This window comes from Trypanosoma theileri (assembly GCF_002087225.1).
Source record: "Trypanosoma theileri isolate Edinburgh chromosome Unknown TM35_Tth_17_V1, whole genome shotgun sequence".
Classification (NCBI taxonomy): domain Eukaryota; phylum Euglenozoa; class Kinetoplastea; order Trypanosomatida; family Trypanosomatidae; genus Trypanosoma; species Trypanosoma theileri.
This window is the reverse complement of record NW_021639859.1, coordinates 475080-489522: the sequence shown is the minus strand read 5'-3', so window position 1 is coordinate 489522 and position 14443 is coordinate 475080. Positions and strand designations below refer to the sequence as shown.

The 14443-nt window shown below is 36.2% G+C and overlaps 10 protein-coding genes across 10 annotated transcripts; all 10 read left to right on the top strand.

Moving 5' to 3' along the window:
- Window positions 1–215: 215 nt before the first annotated feature.
- On the top strand, window positions 216–986 carry TM35_000173210 (uncharacterized protein; the record flags this gene model as incomplete). The annotated part of the gene is made up of 1 exon (XM_029026400.1): window positions 216–986. The coding sequence occupies one exon, from the start codon at window positions 216–218 to the stop codon at window positions 984–986; it is 771 nt and encodes a 256-aa protein (XP_028882515.1).
- A 249-nt stretch (window positions 987–1235) lies between these two features.
- TM35_000173200 (miltefosine transporter beta subunit) lies at window positions 1236–2369 on the top strand (the record flags this gene model as incomplete). The annotated part of the gene is made up of 1 exon (XM_029026399.1): window positions 1236–2369. One exon carries the CDS (start codon window positions 1236–1238, stop codon window positions 2367–2369), a length of 1134 nt encoding a protein of 377 aa, XP_028882514.1.
- Window positions 2370–2852: 483 nt separating this feature from the next.
- TM35_000173190 (profilin) lies at window positions 2853–3305 on the top strand (the record flags this gene model as incomplete). The annotated part of the gene is made up of 1 exon (XM_029026398.1): window positions 2853–3305. The coding sequence occupies one exon, from the start codon at window positions 2853–2855 to the stop codon at window positions 3303–3305; it is 453 nt and encodes a 150-aa protein (XP_028882513.1).
- Window positions 3306–3971: 666 nt separating this feature from the next.
- TM35_000173180 (uncharacterized protein) lies at window positions 3972–4400 on the top strand (the record flags this gene model as incomplete). The annotated part of the gene is made up of 1 exon (XM_029026397.1): window positions 3972–4400. The coding sequence occupies one exon, from the start codon at window positions 3972–3974 to the stop codon at window positions 4398–4400; it is 429 nt and encodes a 142-aa protein (XP_028882512.1).
- A 256-nt stretch (window positions 4401–4656) lies between these two features.
- TM35_000173170 (uncharacterized protein) lies at window positions 4657–6036 on the top strand (the record flags this gene model as incomplete). The annotated part of the gene is made up of 1 exon (XM_029026396.1): window positions 4657–6036. One exon carries the CDS (start codon window positions 4657–4659, stop codon window positions 6034–6036), a length of 1380 nt encoding a protein of 459 aa, XP_028882511.1.
- Window positions 6037–6319: 283 nt separating this feature from the next.
- Window positions 6320–6646, top strand: TM35_000173160 (uncharacterized protein; the record flags this gene model as incomplete). Its single annotated transcript, XM_029026395.1, has 1 exon — window positions 6320–6646. The coding sequence occupies one exon, from the start codon at window positions 6320–6322 to the stop codon at window positions 6644–6646; it is 327 nt and encodes a 108-aa protein (XP_028882510.1).
- Window positions 6647–6795: 149 nt separating this feature from the next.
- Window positions 6796–8523, top strand: TM35_000173150 (putative RNA helicase, putative,ATP-dependent RNA helicase; the record flags this gene model as incomplete). Its single annotated transcript, XM_029026394.1, has 1 exon — window positions 6796–8523. One exon carries the CDS (start codon window positions 6796–6798, stop codon window positions 8521–8523), a length of 1728 nt encoding a protein of 575 aa, XP_028882509.1.
- A 1068-nt stretch (window positions 8524–9591) lies between these two features.
- Window positions 9592–10737, top strand: TM35_000173140 (uncharacterized protein; the record flags this gene model as incomplete). Its single annotated transcript, XM_029026393.1, has 1 exon — window positions 9592–10737. One exon carries the CDS (start codon window positions 9592–9594, stop codon window positions 10735–10737), a length of 1146 nt encoding a protein of 381 aa, XP_028882508.1.
- Window positions 10738–11052: 315 nt separating this feature from the next.
- Window positions 11053–11994, top strand: TM35_000173130 (uncharacterized protein; the record flags this gene model as incomplete). Its single annotated transcript, XM_029026392.1, has 1 exon — window positions 11053–11994. The coding sequence occupies one exon, from the start codon at window positions 11053–11055 to the stop codon at window positions 11992–11994; it is 942 nt and encodes a 313-aa protein (XP_028882507.1).
- Window positions 11995–12271: 277 nt separating this feature from the next.
- On the top strand, window positions 12272–14302 carry TM35_000173120 (uncharacterized protein; the record flags this gene model as incomplete). The annotated part of the gene is made up of 1 exon (XM_029026391.1): window positions 12272–14302. The coding sequence occupies one exon, from the start codon at window positions 12272–12274 to the stop codon at window positions 14300–14302; it is 2031 nt and encodes a 676-aa protein (XP_028882506.1).
- Window positions 14303–14443: the final 141 nt, after the last annotated feature.

Here is a 14443-nt window from a genome sequence, read left to right as displayed (position 1 = left end):
CATGGCAGTGAATACCAATAATAATAATAATATTATTTATTATTATTTATTATTTATTATTATTATTATTATTATTATTATTATTATTATTATTATTATCTTTATTATTATTATTATTGTTATTATTATTATTGTGATTATCATAACAATAATTATTGCAGTCATTTTTATTCTTTATTTCTTTTTTTTTCTTTTTTAACACTGTGTAGTAAGGTATGAAGTCGAGTCCTGGTCGTTTAAGGGGAAAGGTTGGATGGACTGTCGAGAATTTTGCCGAAAGGATATTTATTTCGTCACCTCGTTTGTTTAGCTTTTCACATCGAGTTTTAGGTAGCTTGCGACATCCTTATGTGGTTGTGGTTGTGGATTTATTAAATTCTAATTCTTGCGCAAATAAAAATCGTGTTGAAGAATTTATGGGAGCTTTTTTACAGTCTCGTGAAGAAGAAGAAAAATGGGGTCGTGTCGCCTCTATGTTTGATTCTAAACTAACTGCTGAGGAGGTGGATACACTTCGTAGGAAAGTCTCACTTAATGCGGATATAAGAATATCTATTGAGGCTTTATGGAGTGGTTTGGGGGGTGTCTCTAATGGGGTTGTAAAAGAGGATGATTACAACACTTTTCATTTCAGAATGTATTCTTACCTGCTTGGAATTGACAATGTTAGCGCGATAACATCCACATCTGCATCTGTTTTGGAGGATTTTATTTATGACAAAAGAGGTGGCAATGGCGTTCCATTTGGATCTTTTGCAGTTTCCATGCTGGAATTAGCAGATAATTGGACGAGAACAAGAAAGCCTGATGATTACGTTCGTTTTCTAAATGATGTCCATGATAATTGCCTTCCAAGGCCTCCGAAGCTACCGGCAAAACATGATATTTCTCTGTCTTATGAAAAACCTGTATATTTTTCTGGTGGTTTGGTGTGTCGAGTTGATGATGACGATCATGTTGAGTATGTAAAAAAGAAGTTGCATTAGCTTGTTTTCTTTTCCCCCCTTTCTGAGGAAAGAACGGGCCTATCTTTGTATTTTTTTTTTCCCCTATTCTTACTATTATTATTATTATTATTATTATTATCATTATTATTATTATTATTATTATTATTTTTACCTCTCACTCTGTTTCTCTTTCTTCATTCTTTTTTTTTTTCTTCTTCTTAGCCCGTTAGGAAAATAAAATATACACTTGAGTTTGTTTTTTTTTCTGAAAAAAAAAGAAAGAATAAAATGTCCGAAACTCCTGGAGCAAATCCGAAAAAAAATCAGAAAAAAAATTGCTTTGAACGAGTGTTTAAGAGTATATACCCGCGACATTCTGTTTGCCCTGTCTTTGTGACTCTTGCTTTGTTGGCGGTAGTTTTTATACCCGTTGGTGTTGTTATTATTAAGGTAAGCGACGCTGTTTTTGAAATGAGTATCAGATATGATGATGTGAACAATTATCAGTATCGGGTTGGGCCATCTGGTGTATATCCGCAAGAATTTGAGTTTAACAATTCTAACTTCTCTACTGGAGCTCGAGTTAGAAAGTCTTTTTCTCTCTTAAAAAGTCTTGCATCTCCTATTTACTTACAATACAGAATTGTGGGATTTCATCAAAACTTTCGTAATTATGCAGGTTCTCGAGATTTGGCGCAAATGGAAGGAGATGCTTATTCAGTTAACGATGATTGCAAACCCTTTAGATTTCCTGGTGAATTTCATGGAAATAATATAGGTGGAATATATTTTCCATGTGGTACAGTGGCGTGGAGTCTTTTTAACGATTCTATGAGTTTGTATCGATTACCATTGTCTGGATCGGCTGATGATTCTAATGATATTCCTGATGGTGCTGAATTAGTATGTGCTGGATATGCATTTGATACCGTTGGTAACAGTTTAGAAGAAGGAAATCTTTGTAAAAAGAAAGGAATTGCACTACCTAGTGACGTATACCTTTTTCGTTCAGCGAAAAATGTGCAATCAAACGATGTCTTGTGGGCTAATGGAGGGGATCCCACTTCAAGTAATCCTTATAAAGAAAAGGGATATTATTATGGAGAACCTGGACATTCTATTCCTGCAGTAACTGATGAAGATTTTCTTGTATGGGCTTCTTTATCTTACATGTCTGATTTTACCAAAATGTATCGCATAATTACAACTGACCTTCTGCCTGGTGATTATTTTATTGATATTCTGGAAAACTTTGATGTTTTTTCTTTTTCAGGTGAAAAACACGTTGTTTTGATGACACGAAGTTGGTATGGCGGGAAAAACTCTGTTATGGGAATATTATTCCTTGTTATGGGATGTATCTCATTTGTTCTTTGTATCAGTGTAATCATATTGCAGTATGTGCAATTAAAACGATGTTAGGTTGTGTGCTTTCAGAATCTAAAATGATGCTTAGTGTACTATTTTTTTTTTGTTCCCCTCTATTAAAGAGAGAAAGGAAAGTAGCTTCTTGTGTCAACTGGCGACATGGTATATATATATATATATATATATATATATATATATATATAATGGAGAGATATCAGTAGGCATTCTGTCATATGATTGCGGTTTTTTTATTGTTTTTTTTTCATAGTATTTGTGTTTATGAAATGGTGTTAGTGTTCGCCTCGTACTTGTCACAGTAACCTTTTTCCCATTTGGGGTAAGTCAAATGTTTTTAATGAAAAGACTTTTTTTTTCTTTTTACTGGTGAAAAAAGTATCTTATAATAAATAATACTAAATTAATTTTTTTTTCTGAAAGAAAAAGTCGTTTCTTCTCTTCTTTTTAACCATAACCCTGTACTTTAAGATCAAAGTGAATACAAAAAAAAAAAAATTATTGACGCACTCCAGTTTTTAAATGTCTTGGCAAGCGTATATTGATGACAGCCTTATTGGCAGTGGTAACATGCACAGTGCGTCCATCGTCGGTCTATCTGATGGAAGTTATTGGGCCTATGGGGGAACTTATATTCCACAGCCAGAAGAAGTTGCTCATATATTGAAATGCCTGAATAATTTGTCCCTCGTACAATCTTCCGGTGTAACTATTTACGGTGTGAAATTTTTCGGTCTGCAGTCAGGTGTCGATGGACAAATGAAGTATATCTTTTTTAAGAAGGGTGCTGCAGGGGGTTGTATATATACAACAAAGCAAACAGCTATTATCGCTGTTTACGGGAATCCTGGCGATGCATCATCCTTGCAACAAGATCTTAAAAAAGCAAAACACACCGAGGCTGTTGTTAATCCAGCTGATTGTAATGCGACAGTAAAAAGGATTGCAGAGTATCTCATAAGTTTAGATTACTAGAAAGTGCTACCTGATAAAAAAAATATTAGTATGAAACCTAATTAGCGGAAGTTTATTTTTGTTTTTGTTTTTTTCTGCAAAAAAAATCTTTTTTTTTTTGTTTTACTTTGTAGTCATTGGTAGAAAATGGTAGTGGGGGGTAGTTTCTTTTCTTGGTGAAAGAAAGTGTCATGTTTTATGTTCTTTTCAAATTCTATTTACAGTTTTTTCATCCCCCTCTCTCTTCTGTCTTTGTCTTTCTCTCCCCCAACCCCCTTTCTTTAGGCATTGATGCATTCTTGCCAATGTGTCATGGTGTGTCCTTGTGGCCGTGGCACCTGCCTTGTGTGCTCTAGACTATGCATGTCTTGCAATCGGTTGGTATGCCCTTGGTGCATTCCACCGTTAATGACACACTGTAAGATGTGTTGTCTGGCCTTCTTTCAAAATACTCGTTGCCATGTCTAACTATGGTGCGTTCTTGAGGTATGTTTAATAATCTCTGATTTCGGTCGGAAATGGCTTTACCTTTTTTTTTTTTTTCTTTGCGTCGAGTTTTTCAAATTTTTTATATTCCTCATGGCGATAAGTGTTTTTTTTTTTGTTATTTTACTGTTTCAACTGCCTTTTTTTTATCACTTTATTTTTGGTCTTGTGAATCTTCCATTCTTATTGTTATTAAGAAACATGTTGTCAAGGAACATTACTCGTTGTTTGCTCCCACGGGCAAAGTGTACATCGTACGCCCCATTAGTGGCATGGACTCCGCCCACTATCAGGACTCCATTTTCGGTACTACCTAGAAAAGAAATGCCTACTTTACTTATTGACACACCAAAGATAGAAGAAATGACATGTGGAACAGGACAACCTGCTCAGCGCGGGCGTCGCAAACCAATAGTGTGGAAACGAAGACATCCATGGTTTGATAGGCAATGGTCTCTCGACCTTAAACGCGCCAAAAAAGGTCCATCGACCCCTCAGTTTCCTGAGGGCGTTCCGTTTACTCAAATTAGGTCGTTTCAATCTTTTGCAGGGAGGTCATGGAAAATTAATGCTGGACGTAGAAGGAAAATACGTCTTTCGTTGAAACGAGGTCGTCGCAAGTTATTGTAGTACCTTTGAATCATCTATCTAGTACCTTTTATTATTATTATTATTATTATTATTATTATTATTATTATTATTATTATTATTTATTCTCCTGTATTGTGGTGCGTGTCTGTCGGTGTATGTATTTTTTTTTTTTTTCCATCATGTGACATGAGATGACGCATTCTCTTCCTCTACCTCTCTCTTATTTATTTTACTTTTCATTATTCTACTTGTTAAGGTTTTTTTTTTTTTTTGTTAATTTGTATAAGTAGAAACTATGAAGTCTTTTTATTTTGTTCTATTCTTTGTTCTATTCTTCGTACGAGATGTGTATGGACAAAAATGTTCTTTTGTGACACAGCGACTACAATGTGGGGAATTCGCTTGTGATATTCAAAGAGGCGTTTGCGCTTTGTGTAATAAATCAAGTAATTGCTATCCTGATGCCATGCGTTGCGTGGAGGGAAAATGTGTCGTAGGATCTCTTTCCAGTAATTTATCTTTTCTTTCGATATTAGCCATGGTATGTGCTTTTGGTGTCTGTGCCATTGGAGTCGTGGCTGGCGTGGGTGGTGGTGGCGTTCTTGTACCCATGTTCTGTGCTCTTATGAAATTGCCAATAACTGCAGCAGTGGGTTTATCTCAATCAACTATATGTGGTCAAAGTACATTAAATATGATTTTTGCCGTTGGTAAGCGTTATCCAGATCCCCATTTTTCACGTCCTCTCATCAACTACCAATATGTGACTTTGCTTATACCGCTTGGAGTTATTGGAACTCTTATTGGAGGTATATTAAGTAAGATATGTCCGGATTTGCTTCGTTTGATTCTTTTATTTTTACTTCTTGTTTTTGTTTTGTACCGTACCGTAATGAAAATGATTGCCCAATATCGAAAAGATCAGTACAGGGAAGACGTAGTGGTTTCAAATGCATCTCCTCCTGAAGAAGAAGTTTCACGAGAAAATACAGGTAACTCCACATTTTCGCAACCTCAGTTTCCACAGTTAGAGATTACATGTATATTAATCTCTTTCTTTGTTACTGTTATATTTAATGCTTTGAGATCTAAAAGTGTTTGTGGAGACGTTTTATATATTTTTTCTTATCTTATGCCCATATTAATAAATGCTATTATGTTTTTTTGGTATCGCTGGCGTTTATCTTGTATGGAGAAAAGTTCGTTAACATTCTTATGGAACAATCGTACTACTGTTTTATTTCCATTGGTAGCCCTAATAGCGGGAGGAGCGGCCGCCTTACTTGGTATCGGAGGGGGGTTGGTATTAGGCTTTGTATTATATGAAGCAGAGCTTATTCCTGAAGAGGCTTCTGTTACTGGCGGTATGGTGACCTTCTTTTTGTCTTTTTCAACTGCTATTAATCTTTTGATTGAAGGTCACCTTCTTATTGACTATGGTATTGTTTTGTTCGCCGTTGGAATGGCGAGTACGGCACTTGGACAATTCTGTTTTATGAGAGAAATTAAAAAACGAAATCTTGGATACCTTATTATAGCATCTTTAGCGACGATTATTGGTGGTTCTCTCCTTGTCCTTACAATTTATGGTATTTATAACGCTGTTGTGGTTGTTCGCACTGGTGGCTCAATCATGGACGTTGGTCGCGTTTGCCCCTCAAGGGAAAAACATTAAAGTGATACTACGTATATGCATTATTTATTTATTTTATTTTATTTTATTTATGTACTTTACAAAAAAAAAAAAAAAAAAAAAAAAACAGCATACACAATAAGCATAATTTGTTATTTTCTCGTAGATTCAGTGGTATTATGCCATCATGGATGGCATAGAGAGAGGAACAGGGGTACTTTTTTTGTGTATATATTCATTCAGTGTCTCCCACTAGGAGTTAGTAAGGAAAACCAATTTTTAACTTTCCCACTCCCCCTTGACTTTTTTATTTATTTTTTAGCGAATGGATTCTGACATTTGTGATGATGAAGCAAATACTTGGAGGATCTGCGTCGAGAAAAACTTGGGAAATCGTGAATTAGAATTCAAATGTGTTAACGAGCAAGCGTTATTTGATCGCTGCATCCGTGATTGGCGCTCAAATGGTGGTCAAAATGTGAAAATAAAGGGTGAAAATGAGGGTGAACCACCACCGCAATGCGCAGCAATGTCATGCCTTGTAGGCTTGTGTCTGCGCAACACGGATTATGACTTTCAGAGATGCGGACTTCCCATGCAATATTTTAAGCATTGCGTGAAGAGTTTTTACGGATCAGAGTATGTCACGTAGGAATCGAAACATGGTTTTTTTTTTTTTTTCTGGTAAAGGATCTGCGCCTTGGTGATATTATTTGGTTCTCAGATTTAGGAGAGTGAATATTAAAATCAGAAAAAAAAAAGAGAGAGAAACTCTATTGTTGTATTTCACCTCTCATTGTGATGTTCATTTTACTCTGTGCGTTTCTTCTTCTTCTTCTTATTATTATTATTATTATTTTCTTTGACCGTTTAGAAATTGCAATGAATGTTTTTGCTGCTCTGGTAACAGGAGCTCGATTTGATCCCAACAGGCATGGTGCCGCTATGAAGCGTTTCCGCTCGGACTCTACGAGTAAAGAGTGCCCTACAGCCCCTGCCACTCCATTGGCCGACGGGTCTGCTGTGATGATACCCACCCCCAGTCGTACCCTTGACATTTTTGGCTCCACTAACAGTTCAAAGTTAACAGAGGACGCAAGTTCAACAAATGTGAAGTTACCAAAAAATAATACTAATCACACTCTCCTTCCAAGTATGAGTGCTAAGAAAAAAAGAAACATATGGCGCAAAAATGAGTTAGAAGTCGAAGGAATAGATATTCCACAACCTATTGAACATTTTTCAGATTTGGTTCGTCCACCATTATCTGTTGATGAACGCCTCGTCACAAATCTTTTTGAGCGAAATCACCGCATTCCAACTCCGATTCAAATGCAAGCTATACCTTCTTTAATCAATAAGAGAGATATACTGGCATGTGCTCCAACCGGCTCTGGCAAAACAATTGCTTTCCTTGTTCCTATGTTTCATTTGTTAAAATCCCCTAACCCTGAATCTGGTGTGCGTGCACTTATTGTAACACCAACGATGGAACTTGCTGAACAAATTGAAAGGGAAATATTTTTTCTTATGAAAGGCCAGAGGTGGAAACTTGTTCAACATGGACAATCCACACGGAAGAAAGATATATTTGTTACTACACCTGGGCGTGTATCTTCAATGATGGAAAAAAAACTCATCGATCTGAGTAGCATTCAATATCTTGTATTTGATGAGGGGGATCGTTTATGGGATTCTACAACAGATAATATCAAGATTGTAGATTCTCTCCTTACAGCATGTACATGTAAGGAAAAAGTTGTTGCATTATTTACTGCTACACTCAGTGCAAAAATTGAGACTATAGCTCGTTCCGTAATGAGTCCAGATCCTATCCGTATTATTGTTTCTGGTCGTGCATCAGCCAATAAAAATGTCTCTCAGGAACTTGTGTTTTGTGGTAATGAACTTGGAAAAATTGTGGCTATGCGCAACATTATACGTGAAGGTATTACACCACCAGTTCTTATTTTTGTTCAAAGTATTGAGCGAACAAAAGAACTTTATGACGAAATAAGATGTCAGGGACTTCATATTGCAGTAATGAACTCTAAAATGACTCATGAGGAACGAGATGAGACCATGATGAATTTTCGTCTTGGGAATATATGGGTACTCGTTACAACAGATCTTCTTTCTAGAGGAATAGATTTCAAGAATGTTGGTACTGTTATAAATTTTGATATTCCAACTACTATTGAGTCCTATATTCATCGAATTGGAAGATGTGGAAGAGCAGGAAAAACTGGCAAGGCTATAACTTTTTTTACTGAAGATGATAAACAACGAATTCCACCAATAGCTCGCATAATGAAAGAGTCTGGTAACGCTGTTGAGGATTGGATGCTTGAAATAAAATCAGATCGACAGACACGTCGTCGTCTACAAAGGACTACACCGCACAGAATGATCGTTAATACGAAAAAGAGGATGCTAGTCGCTGACCAGCGCATGCAAAGGCAACTACGAAGGTTGGAACAGGAAGCTACTAATCCCGATAGGGATGAATCAGAAGATGACACTGCCTAGTCTAATTTTTATATCTTTATTCGATTAAAAAGCTCCTTTGGTTTCTTAAAAATTCTTCTTTTTTTTGCAATTTGTGTTGGATCAAAGTTTATTGATATAAGGTTTTTTTTTTTTCTTAATTGTAACTACTGCTTCTTGCTTTGTTTTTCATTATTTTTTTTTTTTTTTTTTTTTTTTTTAAAGAATAGGAAGGGTGAAATGATGAGATAATAAGTATATCAGCGATGGAGATTCCTTTTAAAGAGTTCCAAGATTCTTTCAAGTTTTTTTTAAGAATAGGAAGGGTGAAATGATGAGATAATAAGTATATCAGCGATGGAGATTCCTTTTAAAGAGTTCCAAGATTCTTTCAAGTTTATTCGGCAGGTGACAATGGTTCCATGCGAATCCCTTTGAAGTTACAATGTGCTTGAGTTCGACACCATTCTTCTTTGTGATTTTCGATACTGCTTTACTGTTCTGTTCTTCAGCCTTCTCTGTTTTATTTTAATAATATGTATGGCTTATATGATTGTACGTTTTTCTTTTTTTTTGTGAAGCATTGTGAAGGTTATGTTCTAAAATCGTGGTGTGAAGTTTCTTTATGGGTAAGAGTAGATGAAACACTGACGCGGTGAGAGGAAGGGAAGAGAGTGAAAGGGTGGTGGTTGTATACTGTAAACGTGTTAAAGTATATATAATGAGAGGGTTGTGTTTGCTTTCCTTAAGGGGTCAAATTGTGATGGTTTCAAGACAAATTGGAATAGAGTTACCATGCATACAAAATGGTAGAATATACATATAATGCTTTGATTAATGACTAGATTTTCCATTCAACCTACATTCTGCTTTTGGTGTGAGCGAACCATTTTCCATACAGACACGCACACACTTGAAGAGGGAAAGATATAAATATATAGATAAGGACGCAATTTTTTTTTTTTTTTCCTTTTATTTTCTACCTTTAAAATGCGTGAGGGTTGCTTTATTTGTATTCTTTTTTTTTTTTTTTGTTAAATCTCTTTTTCTTTTTGTTTTTCTTTTCTGTAACTCTATGAACGATTTAACAAAATATCTGAGAAATCGAGAATGGATGAAGGTGAAGAAGTAACGCTTCTTGCTGTTGCTCTCGCTGGAGAGGAGACCTATTGGCTATGCCAGCCAATTGCTGGGAAGCGGCTTCAACCGGAGTGGAAGAACTGCACGTGTCATTGGTTGTACCTTGTAGATGGTGATATTCATAGCGTTATACCTTGGTACACTGAAGATATGGGTGCTCTACTGGAGGTTGATATTTCTGAAACGTCTAAAATTGAACGTTTTGCAGTAATATATGATTCAGTGAAGGCACGAAAAATTGTTGTCAACACAGGAGGATCCTCTAGAACCTTTTTTATTATTACAAATGAGGAGAGAGATATTGTTGAAGCTAAATATGATGATCTTCTTAAGCGAGAGAGAAGTCTCTCTGCTGCTACTCCTACTACTGATCCTGTTTCCGTTAGATCTCACAATAAACCGCGTGAGGAAAGGCGACAAGCTAAACTATCTTCTGCTTCTGAAAGAAATGGTGATAGTCAGGTTGGAAATAATGAAGTATTTTCCTGGAAAAATCTTTATATAGTGGAGTATGGAAATCGTATTTTTTATGTATGTTCTGCTCCACATGGAAATAAGTATGGATTTAAGGTTGAGCGGCTCATTCGTAAGGGATTTACAATATATTTACTGTTCCAAGATGAAGCTGCAGGTCCTTGTAAACTGGGTGATAGTCAAAAAGTCGATAGAGTTACAGCAAGTTCTGTGTTAAAAGCAGATGAAGGAAAAGTAATGATGATGACGACAGAGGCACATGGAGAAGTTGTTTCAAGGGAAAGGGAGTCCATTGAATGCTCTGTATTTGAACCTCTTCCAAAATGTGCAAAGAAAGAAATTACAAAGGTAGATTCACCTCCACCTCGCTCACTTAGAGCTATTGGTGTAAATCTGTGGATAGATGCTGAAGAAAAAATTGGTGCTTCCGTTAAACTGGCGGATATGTTTCCCTTTTCAAGTGATGGTGGGAGCTCGGTACGTACAACTGTCTTTCCTGATGGAACGTGTGTTACATATGATTTGTCTACTGCTGCAAAGTATGTTGGCAAAAAGAAAGTTGTCTCCGCACCCACAGACCATGATATGATGGGACTTTTAGAGAATATTCAACTAGCAAAGGAACAGTTTAATGCCTTGTAAAGCACGCGAAGATTCATCTTGATTAGAGAAATAAAATGTGGTACCATTTCTTCCCTATGTTTGCTGTTGTTTGTTTCCTTATTTGTTTCTTTGTTTGTTTTAGGTTTGATATTTTTAGTTTTGCATCATTCTATTTTTTTTTTTTTTTGTTTTGCTCTTCTTTTAATTCAATTTTTTTTCTTTTTTTTTTCTTTTTTAAATCCTCCATCTTTTACAAACTCCCTTCCCCACTTTCCTTACTATCTATATTACGTATTATAGGAAGACGTGAGGAGGGGAGGAGGGGAGAGGAGGGTGTTTAGAATATCGAGATAAATGTTTCGTTTCCGCCTGGTTCTTAAGTTAACCTCACGGGAAAACATCCGATGTGTGTTTCAGAGCAAAGCCTTTGTCAATGCCAGCAAGGAACTTCCTTCTACACCGGAGGGAAAGAACCCCTACGATGTTCTCGAGATGACCGTTACTAACGCAACGACTCTAGATGATGTCTCAAAGCAGTTCAGGGATCTTGTGGTTCGAAACCATCCTGATCAACCAGGTGGTTCACATGAGAGAATGTCAGAGGTTAATGCAGCCTATAAAATTGCCAAGGAACATCATAATAAGTTGATTAAGCGTCTAAAAGAGTGTGAGGCGAACATAAATGGAAATGACACTTTTCAACGACACAGGAATTCTCGGGCTCGTAGCGATGAAGAACTTGGAAGATCTGGTGGTGTATTTCGACGGAACGCAAAAGCTAGTGAGCAATCCTCCGGATTCCGAAAGTCTCGTTCACTTCAAGAAATAGAGTCTGATTGGGCACGATTCAAGGAAGATACCGAACAAGCTGTGAGAAGTATGTGTAACCGTTACGAATTAGCTGTAGAGAAGGGACGTTTTTTTCGTAAGACATCAATGCTTAATGAAATCACTGTAAGGGAAAGATGGCTGCGAAAAAGCTTTGTAAAAAACGTATGGGAACAGGTACATGAATTAAGAGGGGAACTTCTGCGACGAGGAGCACGTAGTGCACAACAATCACTACTTGCTGAAGAAATGATTTCTTTTGCATCTGTTACTCAACGAAAATTAAATGAGGATTTTCAGCGTCTTACTCAGATGAGTGTTCAGTCTCAATCCCGTCTGTTTCTGCAACGGGTACTGTTTACAATGCTTCTATTGGTTCTTTTTGTCAAGGTATGGAAGTGGTTTTTCACTGGATTATTTAGGAATTCACTTACAGTGAGATTCCGACAAGGAGTCTTGAGCCACTGATAGTGTCATTGGGAGGGGGAGTGTTTAATCACACATTTTTATTTGTTTTTTTTTCATGTTTTTTTTTTTTTTGCTTCTTTGTTTTTTGCTATCTAGTACAATGGAAGACTCCTTTTTAAAAAAAAATATTTATTGTTAGTTTATATCTGTACTGTAAATTGAATTCTATTTTCTTTTTGTTTAACATTATTGTGTTCTTTTATTTTTTATTAGCGTAGAAACTGAATTAGTTCCCGACTTGTTTTATTCGATGAGCATAAGTAGACATATTGTGAAAATGAATGTGTTAAATTCTCATACTGAGAATGGCGCTTCATTTGATCCATTTGACGGTGTTGAAAAGGATGAGGCAACTCTAGTGAAAATCAAGTGGTGGTCTGATCATGTAGAGCAAGAGTTAGATTCACACCGAAGTCCTTTTGTAGCTTCTGAAATACTTTTGAAACAATTAAAAGGATATGGGGTATCTGAAGAAATCAGAGAAGAACTTCTTCTTGCGACAGTTTTACCTGTACTTCATCGCTGTGCTTCTGTTTTGGGAATGTATGGAGAACTTCTCGTAAAAGCACTACATGAGATTCTCCCAGCAGTAATGTTCACAAGGACTCAAACCCTAAATAATGGTGAGGTTATTCAACGAAGATCATATGCAGAGTGTTTTGCTCGTATTTTACAAAAATATAATTACCACATTGCGCTGGCATCTTCTCTTCAGCATCGTGCCTCTCTGGAAGAAGAAGTAATGATACGTGTAGTTCGTAAATTGGATAATTTATGGAAGAAGATGTGTTTTAGAGCTTGGAGAGCACTTTGTAATCTTGTAAATGTAAGAAAAAAAGGGTTTCAACGGTTAGCAGCACGAGGTGCAGCGTTGCGTGTAGTTCCTATGATTATTAAAAGATGGCGTCGCTATGCACATGAAGTAACACTTAGAGAAAAACTTTCAAAACATGGTGCATTAGCGAAAGAGCTGGAAGATTTGTATTTACTTGAACAAGACACTAAAAGTCGTCATGAGCGTATACTTGAAGAAGTTCGTGAAAAAAATCGTTTATTAGAAACAACAAGGGAACGTTGTATGGAAACTGAGAATAAACTAAAGGTACTTGAAGATATTTTACGGGAGACCGATTTATCTCTGCATGCTCATTGGAAAAGTTGGAATGAAACGGTTACAAAGATATTTTGCGACACCAATGAGTCCCAACCTGCAGTGATAGGTAATCTTCGTATGGATGTACAATCTACTACTCAAAATATAACAGATACTGCTACGTTATACTCGAAAGAAGCACAGAGACGTAAGTGGAAAATAGACAAAGATACGATTTGTCAATACATCACTAAAGCAAAATTGGGAGTTATGGTGGATGATCGAATGGGACCAGATGAACTCATTTCGATGGTGTCAAGTGTCTGTAAACCGGTTGAACCACCATTAAGGTTAGTTGACGCAGTTCGTGATGATCAACAAAAATATATTCTAACTGTTAGGTTTCTCACTTGCATTAATGATGGCGGTCATTGCTCATTGTTTTCACATCATCATTTGAGATCCCATGACAACTTTCCTGTTGATTCATGTAAAGAACATGGTAAAGAAATGGTAGGGCATGTTACAGCAGGTATTGACTCACTTCATCGATGTTCAGAGACCAATGGGACCTATCTTAATGCAATACAAAATTGTTTAGCTGCCGAAGAGCTTAATCAGGTTCATGATTATTTGGGTAGAGTATATTGTGAGCTTGCCGCAAGTGGACTTCCTTTAAAACGTGAAAAAATTGAAAGTTGTGTTTCTGCAATAGTTGAACCTCAAGATCGTCAAGTGGTTCGTGCTTTATACCCTTCACAGGGTATTAAATCCGTTTCGGATATGATAAACTACCTAACAAAAGTTTCACAGTTGAATTCTTGGACAATTACTAGCCTTGTAGAACACATAGAGAATCACTATGATACTGATCCTAAAGAAGAACTCTTTTCAGAGCTTTGTGAGGTTGAAGTTGTGAAATACTTTAGTGAACATGAATCAGATGTATCTAGTATTTTTGCAAAATTTAAGGAGAAACGTTCTCCAACGTTTCTTTCAAAGGAATTGATGAAGATATTTTTGATTCGAAAATTTGCTTTTCTTAGTGAAGAGGTTGAATCTTTATTTCAGTTGGGTACAGTTCCCGGAAAGATAAGCAAGAATGAATTCAAAAACTTCTTACTTATACTTGCTGCATTTATTAATCCGTCACCTTTTGTTTCAAATGCGCAAAAACTTGCAAATTTAATTGAACAATGTATAGAAAAAGCATGACTGTCTTCACCATTTGTTTTTATTTATTTTATTTTATTTTATTTTCGTGTAAATTCAAATACAATAGAAGTGTGATTAATGGTTTAGATCATCTGGATTATGTTTGCATTTTAACCATATTAGATTATTATTGTTATTATT